The sequence below is a fragment of the Diabrotica virgifera genome, chromosome 3 (assembly GCF_917563875.1).
Source record: "Diabrotica virgifera virgifera chromosome 3, PGI_DIABVI_V3a".
Lineage (NCBI taxonomy): Eukaryota > Metazoa > Arthropoda > Insecta > Coleoptera > Chrysomelidae > Diabrotica > Diabrotica virgifera.
The window spans coordinates 156832207-156852428 of NC_065445.1; the positions used below are offsets into that span (position 1 = coordinate 156832207).

At 33.3% G+C, this 20222-nt stretch overlaps 1 protein-coding gene across 1 annotated transcript in view; it reads left to right on the top strand.

Annotated features, from left to right (window-relative positions):
- The window catches only part of LOC126882167 (myelin transcription factor 1-like), a 301373-nt gene extending 281983 nt beyond the window's left edge, over positions 1 to 19390 (top strand). The window contains exon 7 of the mRNA XM_050646990.1: positions 11627 to 19390. Within this exon, the coding sequence (XP_050502947.1) occupies positions 11627 to 11761 (135 nt within the window). The 3' untranslated portion in view covers positions 11762 to 19390. The remainder of the gene's footprint in view (positions 1 to 11626) is intronic.
- Positions 19391 to 20222: the final 832 nt, after the last annotated feature.

The following is a 20222-nucleotide window of genomic DNA, read 5'->3' on the forward strand; positions in this document are numbered from 1 at the left end:
GAATGCAGGGGTAAGGTAAAAAGAACTAGGGTAGGGTTGTATAAACTTCAAGTTCACGTGTCTGAGTTGATATATGCCGATGACCTGGTAATTATGGCAAAATCAGAAAAAGACTTGCAAGTGAATGTAAATGTTTGGAATGAAGTCTTTAAGAAATTTGGGATGAAAATAAATATTGAAAAAACAGAAGATTTAGTAATATCGAAAACTCAAGAAAATATAAATGTAGAGCTGAATAATGAGACCATTACACAAGTAGAGGACTTCAAGTATTTAGGATCAACAATGAATGGACAAGGAAATATAGAACCAGAAATAAACAGCAGGGTAATGAGTGCAACAAAATTATACTATGCGCTAAATAAAAGTTTTATTAGGAAGAAAGAAGTAAGCCTGAAAACAAAAATGAAAGTGTTTCAAACTGTATACGAGCCAGTGCTACTCTACGGTAGTGAAACGTGGACAGTGAATGACAACATCCGTAGTAAAATTCAAGCATGCGAAATGCGATATTTACGTGCGGTATCCGGGGTGACCAGACGTGATCGTATAAGAAATGAAGACATACGTGAAAGGTTCGGTATTGGAAGGACCTTAGACAGACTTGAAACGTTAGTTTCAAGTTATCGTGGTTCGGACATATGGCGAGAATGAGTGAAGGTAGAACTGTAAAGAAAGTATGGAAAGCGGCATCCGACAACAAACTGAAGAAGAGGCAGGCCAGCAAGAACGTGGAACGCAGATATTGGAAAGGTTTGCTTAAAAAGGAATATTGGGTGGAGAGAAGCAGAAAGACTAGCTACTGACCGAAAGGCATGGAGACGTCTGATTTCTCCACTTACCTCGACACCGTAAGGTACAAGAGGACGGCTTAAGTAAGTAAGTAAGGATAAGGACGGGGGTCGCTCCAGTAAAATCAAACTTGGTAAAATGGGGGAAAATAGACCAAGATGATGTGAACTGTGACTGTGGAGAAACACAGAATATGGAACATCTTCTTACATACAGAAACTGTCCTCATCGGTGTACCCTCGAAGATTTGTGGCTCGCCAACAAAGATGGAACCGACGTAGCCCGATACTGGGCCGAAATTTTATGAATGACATGTCCTGACACGATAAAGTAAAGTATTCTCGTCTTTTTAATGCCTTATTGCCTAGTTTGCACTATTATAATATTTTAGTCGAGTAGCGAGTAATTTAGTACCTAAACGTGTCTAAAAAAACAAAAATTTAGTTGATAAATTTTTTTCATTTTCATGCTAGAGACACATTTCCATGAATTTCTTAATATAGATGACGTAAATTCCTTTCGTAAGGATATCATAATTATCCGTGAAAATTTATTTCTGCGCAGCTTGGTCCAAAGAATGAAAATTTTTCCCATCTGCAATATACCACTTGGCCTGAACGTAAAAAACCATACAATATTTCACGGGCTAAACCAGTCCGAAGAGTCGAATTAGTCTTCCTTATAGGCGAGCGGTCTACACCACCCCCCGAGGAGTGGCTTTCAGCCACTAAGTAATAGCAACCTTGGTTTTAAGTCCAGTAATGAAGTAGAAAGTAAGAGGAACTTAAATACAAACTATCATGCAATTCGGTGGTGACACGGAAAATTACACGGTATCGCCGTATTTCACGTTCATTTACTGGGCTGTATTTATGAACTCGGAACCTATATTCCATGTTAGGCCTGGATCCAGGGCCGTAACTACCATTGAGGCAACCGGGGCAGGGCCCCCGTTTGATTATTCGTGCATAGATTTTAACGAGGAAAATAAAAATATGTATTTTAAAAGCCGATCCCAACGAAATATTTTCAAATGACACAATTTTAAAAAGACCTTACAGGGGTGCCCTAGATCTAACAAAGTTTTAATTTTTCACGGAGGAAATTAGTCTTTTCGACTAAAATGCAATTGGAACAGACCAGGGGCTCCTGAGGCCTGAGCTAAGCTGGGGCCCCCCGAGACCTTAACATAAAAACTTAAATTATTACTTAGAAAATTAGTTATTTCGGCATAATAAAACCTAAAATGCCATTGGAAGAGGGAGCCCGGACTAAGCTGGGCTTTTGGGGCCCCCGAGACCTTTCTTAAAGATATAAATTGTTACTGAGGACATTAGTTATTTTGGCGAAATAAAAACTAAAATGCAACCGGAATAGGGGCCCCAGCTGCTTTTTCTTAATCAATTTACCCCAGACCACATCTTGGTACGTGAAAAGAACCGGATTTTTCTGGACCCCCTCTTCCTCTGGGGGTAAACCACTAGACTCCCGGTAGGGGGCCCCCAGATCACGTTTGTCCCGGAGCCCCCAACATCGTACTTACGGCCCTGCCTGGATCCCGCATACCAAAAAAAGTTTATTAGTAGCAAGCTGAAAATTTGTTAATAGCTTAACGGTGTCTAGTCGGACAAACTTTGATGCACGGGAACACTGGAACAGTAGAAGTTTTAATTATGGAACAGGTTAGGTTAGAGGTTTGGATCGAAATCCATATGGATAGGAAATAGGATATGGAAAATGGATAGAAAACATCCCATGTATTTTATCGGACAGAACTTCCAATTGATTTGTTACCCTTTCATTAAATTCTCAGGCAAAAATCAGACTGCTAATTACCATCAATATAATTCCCGTCATTTGACATGTTCTACGTGTCGGACTTATTAAAATGTCCAACATATTTGTCAGACAAACATTTTTTCATATTGTTTATAAAGTTTGCTATTGAATAAACTTAAAAACCTGGTAGTTTTCACAATCATGAACTTGTGAGGATGACACGTTCCACAATTAAAACTTCCCCTGTTCCAGTGTTCCCATACATCAAAGTTTGTCCGACTATTGAGAAATTCACACCGAGAATGCAGTACGGCTAAAATAGGGCAATACATTTCTAATGGAGAATAAACGCACAGGGTTGTCGGTCTGCACCAATTGTTGATTGCTCTCTCAAGAGCTCGCACAGGACCTGTGGCACCACTGAATGCGCATTCCTATCTTAACCGTACTGCAATCCCAGTGTGAATTTCACGTTACGACACCGTTAAGCTGTTAAGGCCATCGGTACATAATTCGCGAATATTTTACGGCTATCCCTACTTTTTCTGTCTTTACACGGCAAATTACGCGTAGTAAAATTCACACTGGTATGGATATGTAAACATTACTAGAATGTCATTCTACTTGGCAATGTCATCAATAACTTTAAAGGGTCAATCCATGCCAAGTGGTATAAAGGCTATAGCGGGATAAGATGGTAAAATCTGCACTCGGCTGGATTCTTAGTTGGGATTGGGCAATCGAAAGTACATAATACAAAAACCCCCTAACCAAATTTTTAGCTCCCTATGTGACCCCAGGTGTCCCCTATCGAAAAAATGTGTTTTTTCGAAAAATATTTTTTTGGAGCGATCTTTTGCTTTAAAAAATGTGAAAAAAATTGTGAGTCTACATTATTATACCCAAAATCACACTGATTTTTTTCAGATTTTTTGGATTCAGATTTCAAAATTTACTTATGTCTCAAAGCTCAAACTTTTTTATTTAAAGTATGTACATCTTTTCCAGAAAAAAATTACAAACCATTAACGGCTTGCCTTATGCTGTTAAAAAAAATGCTGAAAATGGACTTTTATCAGTTTACCTTTTCAAAATTTGAGGTTCATTTAAGGCCTTAAGGGGAGTTTGAAGTTAAATAATGCTATAGACCGTTTTTTAGAGCATACCTTTCTAAAAAGTTTGGTTTTTGATTTATTGTTCTAGGACAAACCTCAGTAAAAATATTGGCTAAAGAGCGAAGCCATGTTTTCCGTGAAAATACGCTTTGACAAAAATTGCCGTCATCGGCAAAATAAATTTTTTAAAAATAAAATGAATGCAATTTTGTACTCTCTATAGACTGAAGTTTAAAAGGTAGAAAAATAAAAAATATTAAAAATAGTCAAGCAACCAACTAAAGGCTATAGCGGGATAAGATGGTAAAATCTGCACTCGGCTGGATTCTTAGTTGGGATTGGGCAATCGAAAGTACATAATTCAAAAACCCCCTAACCAAATTTTTAGCTCAATATGTGACCCCAGGTGTCCCCTATCGAAAAGAATGTGTTTTTTCGAAAAACATTTTTTTGGAGCGATCTTTTGCTTTAAAAAATGTGAAAAAAATTGTAAATGTACATTATTATACCCAAAATCACACTGATTTTTTTCAGATTTTTTGGATCAATATTGACGCCAGAAATAATTTTTGAATTTTTCAAAAAAAATTTAGGTTATGTAGGTAATTTTTGGCGAGCTCCGACATAATTTTTTTTAGTGTATTTTTTTCCGTTCTTTTGAATGGCTGGGATAGTTTTGCCATTTTCTCGCCGGAAATTGCTCAAAATTCGAAAAAAACCCATTTTTTGGTTCCCCCCCCCCTCATATTTTTAGTGTTTACTGAGCGATTTTTTCTTTAAAAAATCTGAAAAAACTTATGAACATACATTGATGCCCAAAAATATACTGTTTTTTTTTCAGATTTATTGGATCAAAATTGAAAAATTTTGAATTTTTCAAAAAATTTTTAGGTTATGTAGGTAATTTTTGGATAGCTCCGAAATAATTTTTTTTTAGTGTATATTTTTCCGTTCTTTTGAATGGCTGGGATAGTTTTGCCATTTTCTCGCCGGAAATTGCTCAAAATTCGAAAAAACCCATTTTTTGGTCCCCCCCTCATATTTTTAGTGTTTACTGAGCGATCTGTTCTTTAAAAAATCTGAAAAAAATTATGAACATACATTGATGCCCAAAAACATACTGTTTTTTCTTTCAGATTTTTTGGATCAAAATTGAGGTTAGAAAAAATTATTGAATTTCTCAAAAAATTTTAGGTTATGTAGGTAATTTTTGGCTAGCTCCGACAAAATTTTTTTTAGTGTATTTTTTCCGTTCTTTTGAATGGCTAGGATAGTTTTGCCATTTTCTCGCCGGAAATTGCTCAAAATTCGAAAAAACCAATTTTTTGGTCTCCACCCCTCATATTTTTAGTGTTTACTGAGCGATTTTTTCTTTAAAAAATCTGAAAAAACTTATGAACATACATTGATGCCCAAAAACATACTGTTTTTTTCAGATTTTTTGGATCAAAATTGAGGTTAGAAAAAATTATTGAATTTCTCAAAAAAATTTTAGGTTATGTAGGTAATTTTTGTCTAGCTCCGACATAATTTTTTTTATGTATATTTTTCCGTTCTTTTGAATGGCTGGGATAGTTTTGCCATTTTCTCTCCGGAAATTGCTCAAAATTCGAAAAAACCCATTTTTTGGTCTCCACCCCTCATATTTTTAGTGTTTACTGAGCGATTTTTTCTTTCAAACATCTGAAAAAACTTATGAACATACATTGATGCCCAAAAGCATACTGTTTTTTTTTCAGATTTTTTGGATCAAAATTGAGGTTAGAAAAAATTACTGAATTTCTCAAAAAAATTTTAGGTTATGTAGGTAATTTTTGACTAGCTTCGACATAATTTTTTTTAGTGTATTTTTTTCCGTTCTTTTGAATGGCTGGGATAGTTTTGCCATTTTCTCTCCGGAAATTGCTCAAAATTCGAAAAAACCCATTTTTTGGTCTCCACCCCTCATATTTTTAGTGTTTACTGAGCGATTTTTTCTTTCAAAAATCTGAAAAAACTTATGAACATACATTGATGCCCAAAAGCATACTGTTTTTTTTTTCAGATTTTTTGGATCAAAATTGAGGTTAGAAAAAATTACTGAATTTCTCAAAAAAATTTTAGGTTATTTAGGTAATTTTTGGATAGCTCCGACATAATTTTTTTTAGTGTATTTTTTCCGTTCTTTTGAATGGCTAGGATAGTTTTGCCATTTTCTCGCCGGAAATTGCTCAAAATTCGAAAAAACCAATTTTTTTGGTCTCCATCCCTCATATTTTTAGTGTTTACTGAGCGATTTTTTCTTTAAAAAATCTGAAAAAACTTATGAACATACATTGATGCCCAAAAACATACTGTTTTTTTCAGATTTTTTGGATCAAAATTGAGGTTAGAAAAAATTATTGAATTTCTCAAAAAATTTTTAGGTTATGTAGGTAATTTTTGTCTAGCTCCGACATAATTTTTTTTATGTATATTTTTCCGTTCTTTTGAATGGCTGGGATAGTTTTGCCATTTTCTCTCCGGAAATTGCTCAAAATTCGAAAAAACCCATTTTTTTGGTTCCTCCCTCATATTTTTAGTGTTTACTGAGCGATTTTTTCTTTCAAACATCTGAAAAAACTTATGAACATACATTGATGCCCAAAAGCATACTGGTTTTTCTTTCAGATTTTTTGGATCAAAATTGAGGTTAGAAAAAATTACTGAATTTCTCAAAAAAATTTTAGGTTATGTAGGTAATTTTTGGGTAGCTTCGACATAATTTTTTTTAGTATATTTTTTCCGTTCTTTTGAATGGCTGGGATAGTTCTGCCATTTTCTCGTCGCAAATTGCTCAAAATTCGAAAATACCCATTTTCTGGTTTCCCCCCTCATATTTTTAGTGCTTACTGAGCAATCTGTTCTTTAAAAAATCTGAAAAAAATTATGAACATACATTGATGCCCAAAAACATACTTTTTTTTTCAGATTTTTTGGATCAAAATTGAGGCCAGAAAAAATTATTGAATTTTTCAAAAAAATTTTAGGGTATGTAGGTAATTTTTGGCTAGCTCCGATATAATTTTTTTTAGTGTATTTTTTCCGTTCTTTTGAATAGCTTGGATAGTTTTGCCATTTTCTCTCCGGAAATTGCTCTAAATTCGAAAAAACCCATTTTTTGGTTTTCCCCCTCATATTTTTAGTGTTTACTGAGCGATATTTCCTTAAAATAATCTGAAAAAAATTATGAACATACATTGTTATGCCCAAAAACATACTGATTTTTTTTTAGATTTTTTGGATTAAAATTTTACCCAGGGAAATTTTTTGAATTTTTCAAAAAAAATCGGTTATGTAAGCCATTTTTGACAGACTTCGAAATAATTTGTGTATTTTTTTTTCGTTCTTTTGAATAACTGGGTTAGATTTGCCATTTTCTCTCCGGGACTTCCTCACAATTCGAAAAGAGCCATTTCTTTGTGTCCCCCTATGTGTGCACATAAACTCAATTGCATGTCAATAAATAACGATTTTTGATATCAATAAATAACGATTTTCCGTTATTTTGAATAGCGTGATCAGGTTTTTTGAGAAGAGAAGGTAGCCATTTTGAGAAGAGAATATGCATAAAATACGACAAACTCCCTTTGTTGATATTTTTCCTATGTTTTTAGTAGACAACCTTAACCCTTAACTATAGGTACATGGCTACCTTAATTATATTATGTATATGTATAGATCAATTCATAGATATTTCTTCGTCTTAGTTGTGTTTTCCGATTTCTCAATTGAAACTACCATATTAATATTACCTTTTGCGTATTTATTAATTAAGTTAGGTAATTGAAAGTTAATTTTTTGATACGCTAGAGTACCTATTTTAAAAAATACATATATCAATATTAAAAATATTTAAATATATATCGACATTATTAATGTTATTAATAAGTAATTATAAGTAATTAATAAGTAATTAATAAGTAATAAGTAATTATTAAAAAGAATGTGTGTGTACTTTGTACGCACGTAAGAAGTTATACTTCTATTATATAATTTTAACGAAGTAATTGTATTCTATTTAAATATTAAACTAACTTTCTTATCTACCACTTTCAAAAAATTTTTATTAAAACAACTAAAAAAAAATGAATCGTACGTAGAGGATTGGAACCCGGGACGTTTCGAACTCTGACCGAACGCTCAACAACTAGACCACCGAGGTCATGTCATTGAGACGTACGTTTCGGATATAATTATGAGTGCAGCTGATCTCACTACTACCAACTTTGTTAAATTTCGAAACAGTAATTTCACTTTTATTTAATAATGGTACGGTAAACAATCCTCATTTTTTAATATGTTATTCCTTACAAAAATACCTTTAATTTAAGCACAAATAATTAACAATCGTAAATTTGGGTCAAAAGTTATTAACTTTTTAAGAATTCCCATGTTAAAACTTAACTTTGACCCTTAATAGTAATTAAACGGCACGGTACAACATTTTTTAAAAAATCAAGTCTTAGTTTTTTAAAGTAAACTATAACATATACCCTATTCCACGAACATACGCCTGTTTTGGATTACTTCGACAACGAATATTTTACTGTGCAAAATAAGAAGAACGAAAGTAAATTGCAAATTACATTGTTGTTTATTGGAATAATTATTAGCGCCATTTACTTTCGCACTTCTTATGTTGCACAGTAAAATATTCGTTGTCGAGGTAATCCAAAACAGGCGTATGTTCGTGGAATGGCCCATACTAAAATTTCATCCAAATCCTTAATTCTTTGCCGAAGGTGTAGAACGTCATTAAACTTGTGATATTTTGAAAATTGATAAAATTATTTTAATTTTGAATTGAAATGATTTAAGTGCACTTTACATCAACAATAAATTGAACAAGAAATTGACAAAGTTATTCAAGGCCAAATTTGACGAGTACAAAATGTATGGTTTGTAAAAGAAAATGAAGGAATTTGATGAAATAGAACAATTATTGGATATGTTTTATTTTGTCAAATTTCTTTATTTTCTTTTTATTCACGGCAAAATTGGATGTAGAATGTGTTTTGTATAAGCCAAATTTGACCTTGAATAACTTGTTGTCAATTTCTTATTCAATTATTGTTGATGTAAAGTGGACTTTAGAATTGAAAAAAAAAATACAACAAAACATATAGTAAGAAAACAATATATTAGGTGAATTTGATGGTAATCAAATTATATAAATAAAAGTATTACATTATTACATACTATGTATTTTGGCAGATCAAACAGGTAGGTTTATACCCATGATACATTAACAATTATTACGTACCTGTTGCTTTTAAAAACTATTTAAAAGTCACTACAATATTATAAACTGTTTTGTTTCTGTCCTCACAACAATAAAACTAATATATTATAGTATTTTTACTACAAAAACGTTATTACGTAGGTCAAAATTTTTGACGTAAGAGAACTGTCAAAACATTAGAATGTGACTTTTCATTATTGCTATGTTTATTATAAACACGGCAATAATGAAAAGTCACATTCTAATGTTTTGACAGTTCTCTTACGTCAAAAATTTTGACCTACGTAATAACGTTTTTGTAGTAAAAATACTATATACATTTGTTTACCTTTACCTTTTCCTCCAAACCACAGCTGTCCTACAGCTGCCATATTGGATAATTTTTGACATGTCATTTGAACATCCAATCAGAACAAAGTTATAATGCGCGTATGCGCCTGGGTGATGCGTATGCGCCTGGTTTTAACATATAAAAATTCACCCTCATCGCGCGTAAAGAAGTATAACTTCAAAAACGTTTTCACAGCATGAAATATGCCATACAGTTATAGGCAAACGTTTATTTTCAACTTAATTTGTTTTATTAATTTTACTTTTCAAAGGTGTAAAGTAAATAAAATTATTCGTTAAAAGTTACATTTTAAATAAGCAAACACGTTTGCACCGTAATCAAGTTATTTCCATAAATGTAGCTTACTAAATAAGTATGTGAATATCTACATATTTATATTTTCAATCCATAATATACATAGATAGAATAATAATACAATAATAGTATATACAGTATATTTTTGGGTATCAATGTATGTTCATAATTTTTTTCAGATTTTTTAAAGAACAGATCGCTCAGTAAACACTAAAAATATGAGGGGGGAACCAAAAAAATGGGTTTTTTCGAATTTTGAGCAATTTCCGGCGAGAAAATAGTAAAACTATCCCAGCCATTCAAAAGAACGGAAAAAATACACTAAAAAAATTATGTCGGATCTAGCCAAAAATTACCTACATAACCTAAAATTTTTTTGAAAAATTCTAAAATTTTATCTGGCGTCAATTTTGATCCAAAAAATCTGAAAACAAAACAGTGTGTTTTTGGGCATCAATGTATGTTCATAATTTTTTTCAGATTTTTTAAAGAACAGATCGCTCATTAAACACTAAAAATATGAGGGGGGGGACCAAAAAAATGGGTTTTTTCGAATTTTGAGCAATTTCCGGCGAGAAAATGGCAAAACTATCCCAGCCATTCAAAAGAACGGAAAAAATACACTAAAAAAAATTATGTCGGAGCTCGCCAAAAATTACCTACATAACCTAAAATTTTTTTGAAAAATTCAAAATTTTTCAATTTTGATCCAAAAAATCTGAAAAAAAAACAGTATATTTTTGGGCATCAATGTATGTTATAATTTTTTTCAGATTTTTTAAAGAAAAGATCGCTTAGTAAACACTAAAAATATGAGGGAGGAACCAAAAAAATGGGTTTTTTCGAATTCTGAGCAAACTAAAAAAAATTTTGTTGGAGCTAGCCAAAAATTACCTACATAACCTAAAATTTTTTTGAAAAATTCAAAAAATTTTTCTGGCGTCAATTTTGATCCAAAAAATCTGAAAAAAATCAGTGTGATTTTGGGTATAATAATGTACATTTACAATTTTTTTCACATTTTTTAAAGCAAAAGATCGCTCCAAAAAAATGTTTTTCGAAAAAACACATTCTTTTCGATAGGGGACACCTGGGGTCACATATTGAGCTAAAAATTTGGTTAGGGGGTTTTTGAATTATGTACTTTCGATTGCCCAATCCCAACTAAGAATCCAGCTGAGTGCAGATTTTACCATCTTATCCCGCTATAGCCTTTAGTTGGTTGCTTGACTATTTTTAATATTTTTTATTTTTAAACTTTTTAAACTTCAGTCTATAGAGAGTACAAAATTGCATTCATTTTATTTTTAAAAAATTTATTTTGCCGATGACGGCAATTTTTGTCAAAGCGTATTTTCACGGAAAACATGGCTTCGCTCTTTAGCCAATATTTTTACTGAGGTTTGTCCTAGAACAATAAATCAAAAACCAAACTTTTTAGAAAGGTACCTATGCTCTAAAAAAACGGTCTATAGCATTATTTAACTTCAAACTCCCCTTAAGGCCTTAAATGAACCTCAAATTTTGAAAAGGTAAACTGATAAAAGTCCATTTTCAGCATTTTTTTAACAGCATAAGGCAAGCCGTTAATGGTTTGTAATTTTTTTCTGGAAAAGATGTACATACTTTAAATAAAAAAGTTTGAGCTTTGAGACATAAGTAAATTTTTTCAAAAAAAATCTCAAAAATGTATTTTTTTGAAAAATCTCAAAGTTTGACCCCTTATATCTCTGATGGGCACGCATGAAAAAATTTGAAGTTTGGCAGAATGTTAGGCCCTAGCAAGTAGAATAAGGAGTAAAAACTTGGAGTTGTAGACTTACGGCATAAAAGAGTTACAGGCCTGGGAAAATGGTCAAAAATGATTAATTTGGGCGTTTGCAGAATTGCAATTGCAGCCGAAAATACGTACTATCCCCTTAACAAATTTTCAGCTTGTTAATCAACTTTATTTGGTACGCTGGATCCAGGCCTATGTATTATATGTCTCATACTTCCATTGGTACTTGCTGTTAAATTATGTTGTTTCAGGTAACGCTTGAGGAAGAAGTGAACGAAGTGACAATTGGAGAAAACGAAGTATTGATCGATGAAGAAACAGTCGAGGAAGAACCACCCGAGGAATACGATACTGTGTTAATAAAACAGGAAATAGAAGAAGAATAATACTATATTTAGATAAATTGTGTTTAAAACCATAGGCTATAGATTATTGTTTAAGATTCTCTCCCATTCTTACGAAGTAGGTGCTATAAACTCTCGAACGACATGGAAAAAATAAACATAATTTTTGTCCTTTTTACCTTTTCAATACAATGTCAATAAACTTTTATTTTATATTATCTGCAATGTGACCGATTTGTATTGGAGACACCACTGTAAAATTAGGATGCATTGTTCAATATCGACTAAGTTCTTTTTTATAATGTTACATTAACAAATATTATGATTTTTCGTAATCGAAAATAGAAAAGGGAACATCCATAAGCTATGTTGTAAAAAATTTGGACTTTTTAATACCCTTCCTCTCCTTTGTCGTAAAGCGTCGCGTAGTTTACAGTTGAAACCCCCCCCCCCCCTGATGTCGACGTCGCAATTGCAAATCATGACCCCCCCACCCTTGTCAATATTTCTGGAGAGTATGTTATTTCTATATATAGTCCATCATACTTAAAAGATTAAAAAAAAACAAGGTTGAATTTCGCAGGCTTTAGACCAGAATCCTCCTGCATAGACCATGTTAATACTGTGGGAGTAAGAATGGAACAATCGGTTGAATGGAACACACCTTTTTGTTGATTTCGAACATGCCTTTGGCAGCTTATCTCATGCTGCTATATGGAAAATTTTAGAGCTAAGAAACATTCCGCATAAAATAATTTCCATTATAAAGTCACTGTGCCCTGAGGCAAAATGCAGCGTGACACACAATGGGATCAACAGTGACGAATTTTACGTACTTACTGGTGTCAGACAGGGATGCGTGCTTTCTCCGTTTCTTTTTAACATAGCTATAGAATATGTTCTCTGCAAACTAGACTCCGACACAAGAGGGATACAATGGATGCAATACTCCGACGATATCTGCCTATTAGGACAAAGGTTCCAAGATGTGCGACCATTACTATCAACAACATGCAGATTGAAAATGTAGAAAACTTTACGTATCTCGGAAGTGTCATAACAGAAAACGGAGGTACATAAGTCGATATCTGTATGAGGATATGAAAAGCTCAACAAGCATTCAGCATGCTCAACCCTGTTTAGAGGTCTGGCAAGTATTCTACAAGGACAAAGATCCGAATATTCCAGTCAAATGTCATGTCTGTTCTACTCTACGGATGTGAAACCTGGAAAGTGACAAAAACCCTTACAAACTGCAGGTCTTTGTTAACAAACGTCTACGAAGAATTGTTCATATTTTCTGACCAAACATCATCAGAAACTAAGATCTAGTACACCTGGCCCAATAAAAGCGGGTAGAAAATGAAATAAAGTACAGAGACTGCCCTAGAGTGGAATCCCCAAGGAAAAAGGGGTGGCCCTGCACAAACTTGCAGAAGATCCATCATGGACGAGATAAGAGGTCAAGGAAAGTCTTGTAATGAGGTGAAGGCCTTAGCTCAAAATAGAACCCCCTGTCGTATACCGTCGTAAAAAGCAGTCCCTCTTCTCTACGACGCGACGTAGTTTATGGATGTTATCTCCACATAATTATAACTAAAATTAAAAAAAAATCTTTAATAATAGGGAAGTTGTTCTGCAGAATTTTTCCTCAAATGTTTTATTGCAGCTATTGGTGTCATTATAGTTACGCTGTGAAAACACAGAAAATTATCAGCCTTTACTATAAATTTGTTCCCACTAAAATTTGTAACAATGTGCCTGAAATTTTTAAACGTCTTAAAGAAATTACAATCTCAATCTGTTTCGTTTTTCACTCACTTCTACTAAGAGAATCAATGCCTGTATCTATTGGAAACTATCCACTATTTACTGAGACGCGTTTTGACAGATTCATAGTAGGAAACCTACAACACAAAAATTCCTACCTTTCGCTATTAACAGGTCAGATAACCTTACTCTTTCATTAAAAAAAGAAGAATTATTGGAAATACTGTTAGTAATATACTAAACTCATAACATTTTGTGGAATTTATTTCTTCAAAATAATTTTATTTTGTACAATAAATAACTTTCTATGTTATCAATCTTCTTCTTTACGTGCCATCTCCGCGACTGAGGTTGGCAATCATCATTTCTATTCTGATCTTAGATGCTGCTGCTCTGAATAGGTGATGTGCATCCGTACCATTCCCTCAAGTTACGCAACCATGAGATTCTTCTCCTTCCTACACTTTTCTTGCCCTGGATTTTCCCCTGTATAATTAAATGAAGTATGTTGTATCTCTCATTACGCATAACATGCCCCAGGTATTGCAGCTTTCGTGTCTTGATGGTTTCCAATATTTCCAGTCTTTTGTTGGCTCTTCTCATGACTTTGTTGTTTGTCACACGCTCGGTCCATTATATCTTCAGGATTCTTCTATACACCCACAGTTCAAATGCTTCCAACTTTTTAGTAGTCGACGCGTTAAGTGTCCATGCTTCTATCCCGTAAAGCAGAGTCGAGAAAATATAACACCTTGCCAGCCTAACTCTCAAGTCTAATTTCAGTTCTCTTGCACAAAGTATCTTTCTCATTTTATTGAAGTTTGTTCGTGCTTTCTCTATTCGAACTTTGATTTCTTTGGAGTAATCGTTTGTGTGATTAATTATTGTGCCAAGATAGTTGTAGCATTGTTTATATAGGGATAGTTGGTCAGCCCAATAGGAAAATTTGTTTGATTCAAATTGAGACAATCACCAGATGTCCCCACAATTTCTGTCAGGGTCGCAACGTCAAAATGCAATAGACACCAAGTTGGATACCATTAACACCCCAACTCGCATACATATTAAGAAAAATAAATATGTATGGAAGAATATATTTAGAAATTGAATTAATGATGTCATGCTATTATATATATAATGTATAGTAGCATGACATCATTAATTCAATTTCTAAATATACTCTTCTATATATTTATTTTTCTTAATGTGTATGCGAGTTGGGGTGTTATGAATAGGATCGTTCCAACTTGGTGTCTATGCATTTTGACGTTGCGACCCTGACAGAAATTGTGAGGACATCCGGTGACTGTCTCAATTTGAATCAAACATATTTACCTATTGGGCTGACCAACTATCTCCCTACAGTGGTAGTAGTTTTCAACTTGTTCTAAAGTTTTACCTTTAATTGTCAGGCTTTCATCATTATTTTGGGTTTTTGGTATCCTCATAAATTTAGTTTTCTTGATGTTTATTGATAATCCATATTCTTCTCCATACTCAACTATCTTGTTCATTAGCTTTTGGAGGTCTTGAATGTTGTCTGCTATTATGATTGTTAATTGTAAATTGGCGTTCCATTTACCTTTATTCCTGCTGTTTCTCCCTCAAGAGTTCTTTTCATAATTTCTTCAGAGTATGCATTGAATAGTAGTGGTGACAATACGCACCCCTGTCGCACTCCTCTTTTAATTTCGAACTCTTCTGATGTGTGTCCATTAATGCGTATGTGTGCCTGTTTATAATATAGATTTGTTATAATTCGAAGGTCATTGTATTGTAATTGTTTTGCTTTGAGGACGTCCATTAGCTGTTTGTGGCGGACTTTATCGAAAGCCTTGTTGTAATCTATGAAACAGAACGTACATCCTGGTTCACATGTTATCAATACATTATATTTATTATGGTGTAAATAAATAATTATTGATTGGCATAATATTTATGTTATTTACGTTTGTTTACTCATATTATTGGCCATGAGTATGTGTGCTTGGTTGTATAGTAATTTCCGGCCACGTCTAGTCTGTCAAAATGTTACTAACTTCACACTAAAAAACAATCACAAAAATTACTAGACAGTTGTGTCTCAGATTAGCGAACCTATATACATGTATATATGTTTTCTGTGAAACACAGACTTTTGTATTTCAAGTTTCAAGTATTTATGTTTGAGTATAACTTTCAAGTCGTCGAAAAAATACTCTCACAAGATTGGGGTAACACGTTTCTCGATCACATTTCTGGAACATTCGTTCTTCAAAATAATCGTAGTTTCATCCACTCTTTCAGGATAGTAAAGATTAATCCCCAAAAAAATTTCCTAAAGTTTAATAATACGCTCGCTACGTAAACTTTCTTTGTTTGAAACATCACTGTGGATCACTTTTCTGTGAATTCCCAACTGTTGAATGGCTAAAATTTTGCACAAAGATGCTAGAATACGTTTCTATCGTAAACTGACCATGCTGAGTATTTTATGACATCTTCTTCGTAAGTAGTTGACAGAGTGTGACTTAAAGCAAATCAGTGATTTTGACACACTCCAATAGTATTTATTTATTTGAGATCGGTATGGTAGTACTTTGTTGTTAATTACTTTAATAAACAAAAAGACAAAGATACATAATCATCGAGAATGTAACTTTTATTATTTAATTTGAGACTAAATTAGAAATAAATTTTTTTAGTTTTATTCACAAGTTTTAAAGAATTTAGATTTACATTTTGTATTAGATGTTTTCAATCAATACCCCACGTGGTTTTCAAGTTAATATTTAATGTTGTAGATTCAAATCTTTAACATCCGACTGACAAGATCACATCTGGTTCGCCCATCTCTATTAAGGCGGAAATACACCATTTAATTCGGTTGAACAATGTGGATGATTCAATTACATTGTTCAACCAAATTGAAAGGCATACATATACACGCTTCAATTTATTCTTCATTCAATTCGGTTGAACAATGTGGATGATACAATTACATTGTTGTTGGTAGTTCTGCCATATAGATCTTGTTCGAATACTTTTTATTTTTAATTTTTATTGTCATTTTCCGAAAGTTCCGCAATATTTAATCCCGATAAAAGGGGTCTTTATTGCCTTCTCTCTCAATACACTGTTTTTTTTATAATTTTCTGATTTGTTATTCCAGAGGCACTCGTGATTTTTATATAAGTCGAGAAATATCGGAGTCTCTTCGTCTTTTCATCTATGCACCATTGTTATGTCGATTCGCTAATCTGAGACACAACTGTCTACACTACTGTCACAATAAAAATGCATTATATAGATATAAACAAACCAAGACACGTTGAATGTTCGAGGAGCACTCCCAAATCATAGTCCTCGTGCTTGTTTATTTCTAGTGCATCTTTATTGTAATTGTAGTGTAGACAGTTGTGTCTCAGATTAGCGAATCGACATATATGAAATTATTACGAATTTCTTGTAATAAAGTACGAAAATCACACAGCACAAGTCAAAATAAAATAAACGGTTGAATCAAACACATTCGACAAACTTGTATAGACGCGTCGCGTCAATGTGGATGAATCATCCCCGTTGTTCAACGAAGTTGAACGAAAGTAGAAATTGTCTCAACTTCTTTCAACGTTCAATTTTGTTCAACGCTTTTATTGAATTGCAAAATACATGATTCATTTTGGTTGAATCATCCACATTGTTCAACCGAATTTTAGTTATCTAATTACAAAAGTTAATGTCCGCTTCATTGGTCCCGTGTGTAATAATTATGAGATTCGGATCAGTAAATTTATCCAACTAAGCCGTATCATATCCGGTTACTTTTTCTCTTTTGTATTTAGTCCATTTCGATTTCTCAATTTGTTTCGAAACATTAATAAATTGTAAACATCTACTAAAATTTTAATGGGCTTTAAAAATGTATCCCAATTCAACTAACACCTTGGCTACCGTGTGAGATGCCGGCATCTCACACAAGATATGACTAGTACCGTGTGAGACGCCGGCTTCCATCGTTATTAAATGATTTAAAATACTATAAAACAGCCTAGGATAAAACGAGGGGTTTTAGTTTCTCGTATTGGTTCCTAAATAAGGTAGTGAAATCATAGTTACCATGGTTTTCGAAAAAGTTTAATATAACGTGCATATCGTCGCCTTAGTACTAGTAACTTGATAACTCCAAAATTTACGTTTTTGACATAACTAGTTCACAAAATGTATTTTATTGTGTAAAAACTTGATAACTCGCTCCAAACTAGTTAAGTATTTATTTATGATTGACGAAAGTTGATAAAACTCAAATGCCCCTAATATTCACTGCTAAAACTTGACAAGATGAGTTATGAAGTTATTATTTAATCGAAATAATCGCGAATACGACATACATTGAATACTACAACTAGCTAACTTTAGTTATCTAGTTGTAGCACGTGTTTTTCTGAAACCATTGAGCTTACGACGTAATTGGTATTTGTTGATTCGGTTCATGTTATTGCAAAAATTCGAGAATTGTCAGCAGATCTAGCGACCTCCATGGCGGAGGACTAATTTTCACCAAAATAATGCTTAAAATATTAGTTTTGTTAAAAAGTTCAGTTAGATACAACTTGACACGACATGCGACATTACCAAATATTAACATTATGGTAGTGCTAAAAGTTGATAAATTTACAAATCCACGAGGAAAATTTTCCTGTAGTTGGCTGTATACCATTACAAAAACATAAAATCCTTTTTAAAAGGTATATTTGTTAAAATCCCTATACAGGGCTACATCAAAGATATAACTAGTTTTCGATCGGTTGACCGATCGTCATCAGTGTAATCTTAGAATCTACATGCTAACCACCAAAGTAAAAATATTTGGGTAAAAACCCTTTACAATTGATCCGTCATAGGAACATAAGAAGATGTGATTGGATATTTCATGCATCCATGTTATAAATCACATCTTCTTCATATGTTCCTATGACGGATCAATTGTAAAGGGTTTCTACCCAAATATTTCTACTTTGGTGGTTAGCATGTAGATTCTAAGATTACACTGATGGTGATCTATCAACCGATCGAATACTAGTTATATCTTTGATGTAGCCCTGTATAGGGATTTTAACAAATATACCTTTTAGCGAACGGCTCCACGGGCGAGAAATTGACGCTAGCAGTAGCCGTAAAACTAACTTAAGGTTCCGCGGAACGGAATAGGAATAGCCGAACTGTACCGACTACAGGACTTGTGCGTAGTCGGTTCAGTTCGGCTATTCCCATTCCGTTCCGCGGAACCTTAACTTCATTTTACTGCTACTGCTAGCGTCAATTTCTCGCCCGTGGAGCCGTAGGCTTATAAAGGATTTTATGGTTTTGATAAATTTACTTTCTCATGTCATTTTCCATATTGGAAAACAAATTTGCATTGTATTCCTAAATAGATCAGTAGACAAAAAGTTAAGGAACAGTATTTTAGAGCGGCAGAGTGAATTCCGTATTTACCAACATCATGGTAGCAGCACAAATATATTTAAAATCTTTAAACCCGTTTATTTCAGAACTACTAATTTCGAGTTATCAAGTTATAGTATTAAGGCGACGAAGATATTGAAACTAAAATGTGATGATAAAATGATACACAATATTTGGTACAAAATTCCAAGTTATTAGTTTTAAGTGATAGGTAGCCAAGGTGCTAATTCGATGTCTGAAAAAACAAAACAGTTTTACCTTAACTTAAAACATTTTATAAATGTTTGGGAGAGGCTTCTATGTACAGAAACATATGTAGTCGTTAGCGTCAATATTATAGTAGGAATTATTTGTTAAAAGAGGGTAGGCATAAGAGTTTTTTTATTTATTATATTGTTCCTCCTATTGACACAGATTTTTGTTAGCAACTTACAAAATAAAATAATTCGCTTATCAGCCGCATTTTTATTTTCATAATAAATAAAGAAATGATCACCTCTCCCAGCCGATAGTCTTAAACTTTCACTTTAGCCGAACAGGATACAAATGTATCCAAGTTCGACGTTGTGTGTCATGCAGATTTTAAGGGATTTTTAGTGACCTTCTAAAAGTGATCTGTTAAATGAATAAAAAATCATTGTTATCAAACTCTAAGTATTCAAAAATAATAAACAAATATTACATCGTATTATCATCCTTACAAAGAATACATACAATTGTTAATCTGGCAAAGATATGATTTGAACAAATAGGCTATGAAATGAGCATTACACCTAGGAATTTTGTGCAGTAAGATGAATCGTCATGCAACTTTTTGCATTCCAGTTGAGAGAGTGTCAGGTAATTTTGTGAACTAAATTAATCTCCAGGAGATGAAAATTTCCATAAGAAAAATGCATTGAAAGTGCGTCTCGAGGAGATGGAAAATAAAAAATGTTTAACTCGGGAAATACTGACGGAAATGAGTTCAATTTTTACACTCGGGGGTTTTGGAGGCCGTTGAACACGAATTTCATATCGGCGATGGACTTCAAGGTACCTTTTGCCCAGGGTGGAACTCGTCGTCTGGAGTTTTATGTTATAATCAAAATCGATCAATATTTATTACTTGGGGGGTTTTGGTGGTCGCTGAGCACGAATTTCATGACGGCGATAGTCTCCGTGGCACCTGGTGCCCATGGAGAACCTCGTCTCCTGGAGTTTTATGATATAATCATTCAAAATCAGTAAAAAACCATTAGTCGGGGCGTTTTGGTGGTCGCTTAGCACGAATTTCATGACGGCGATG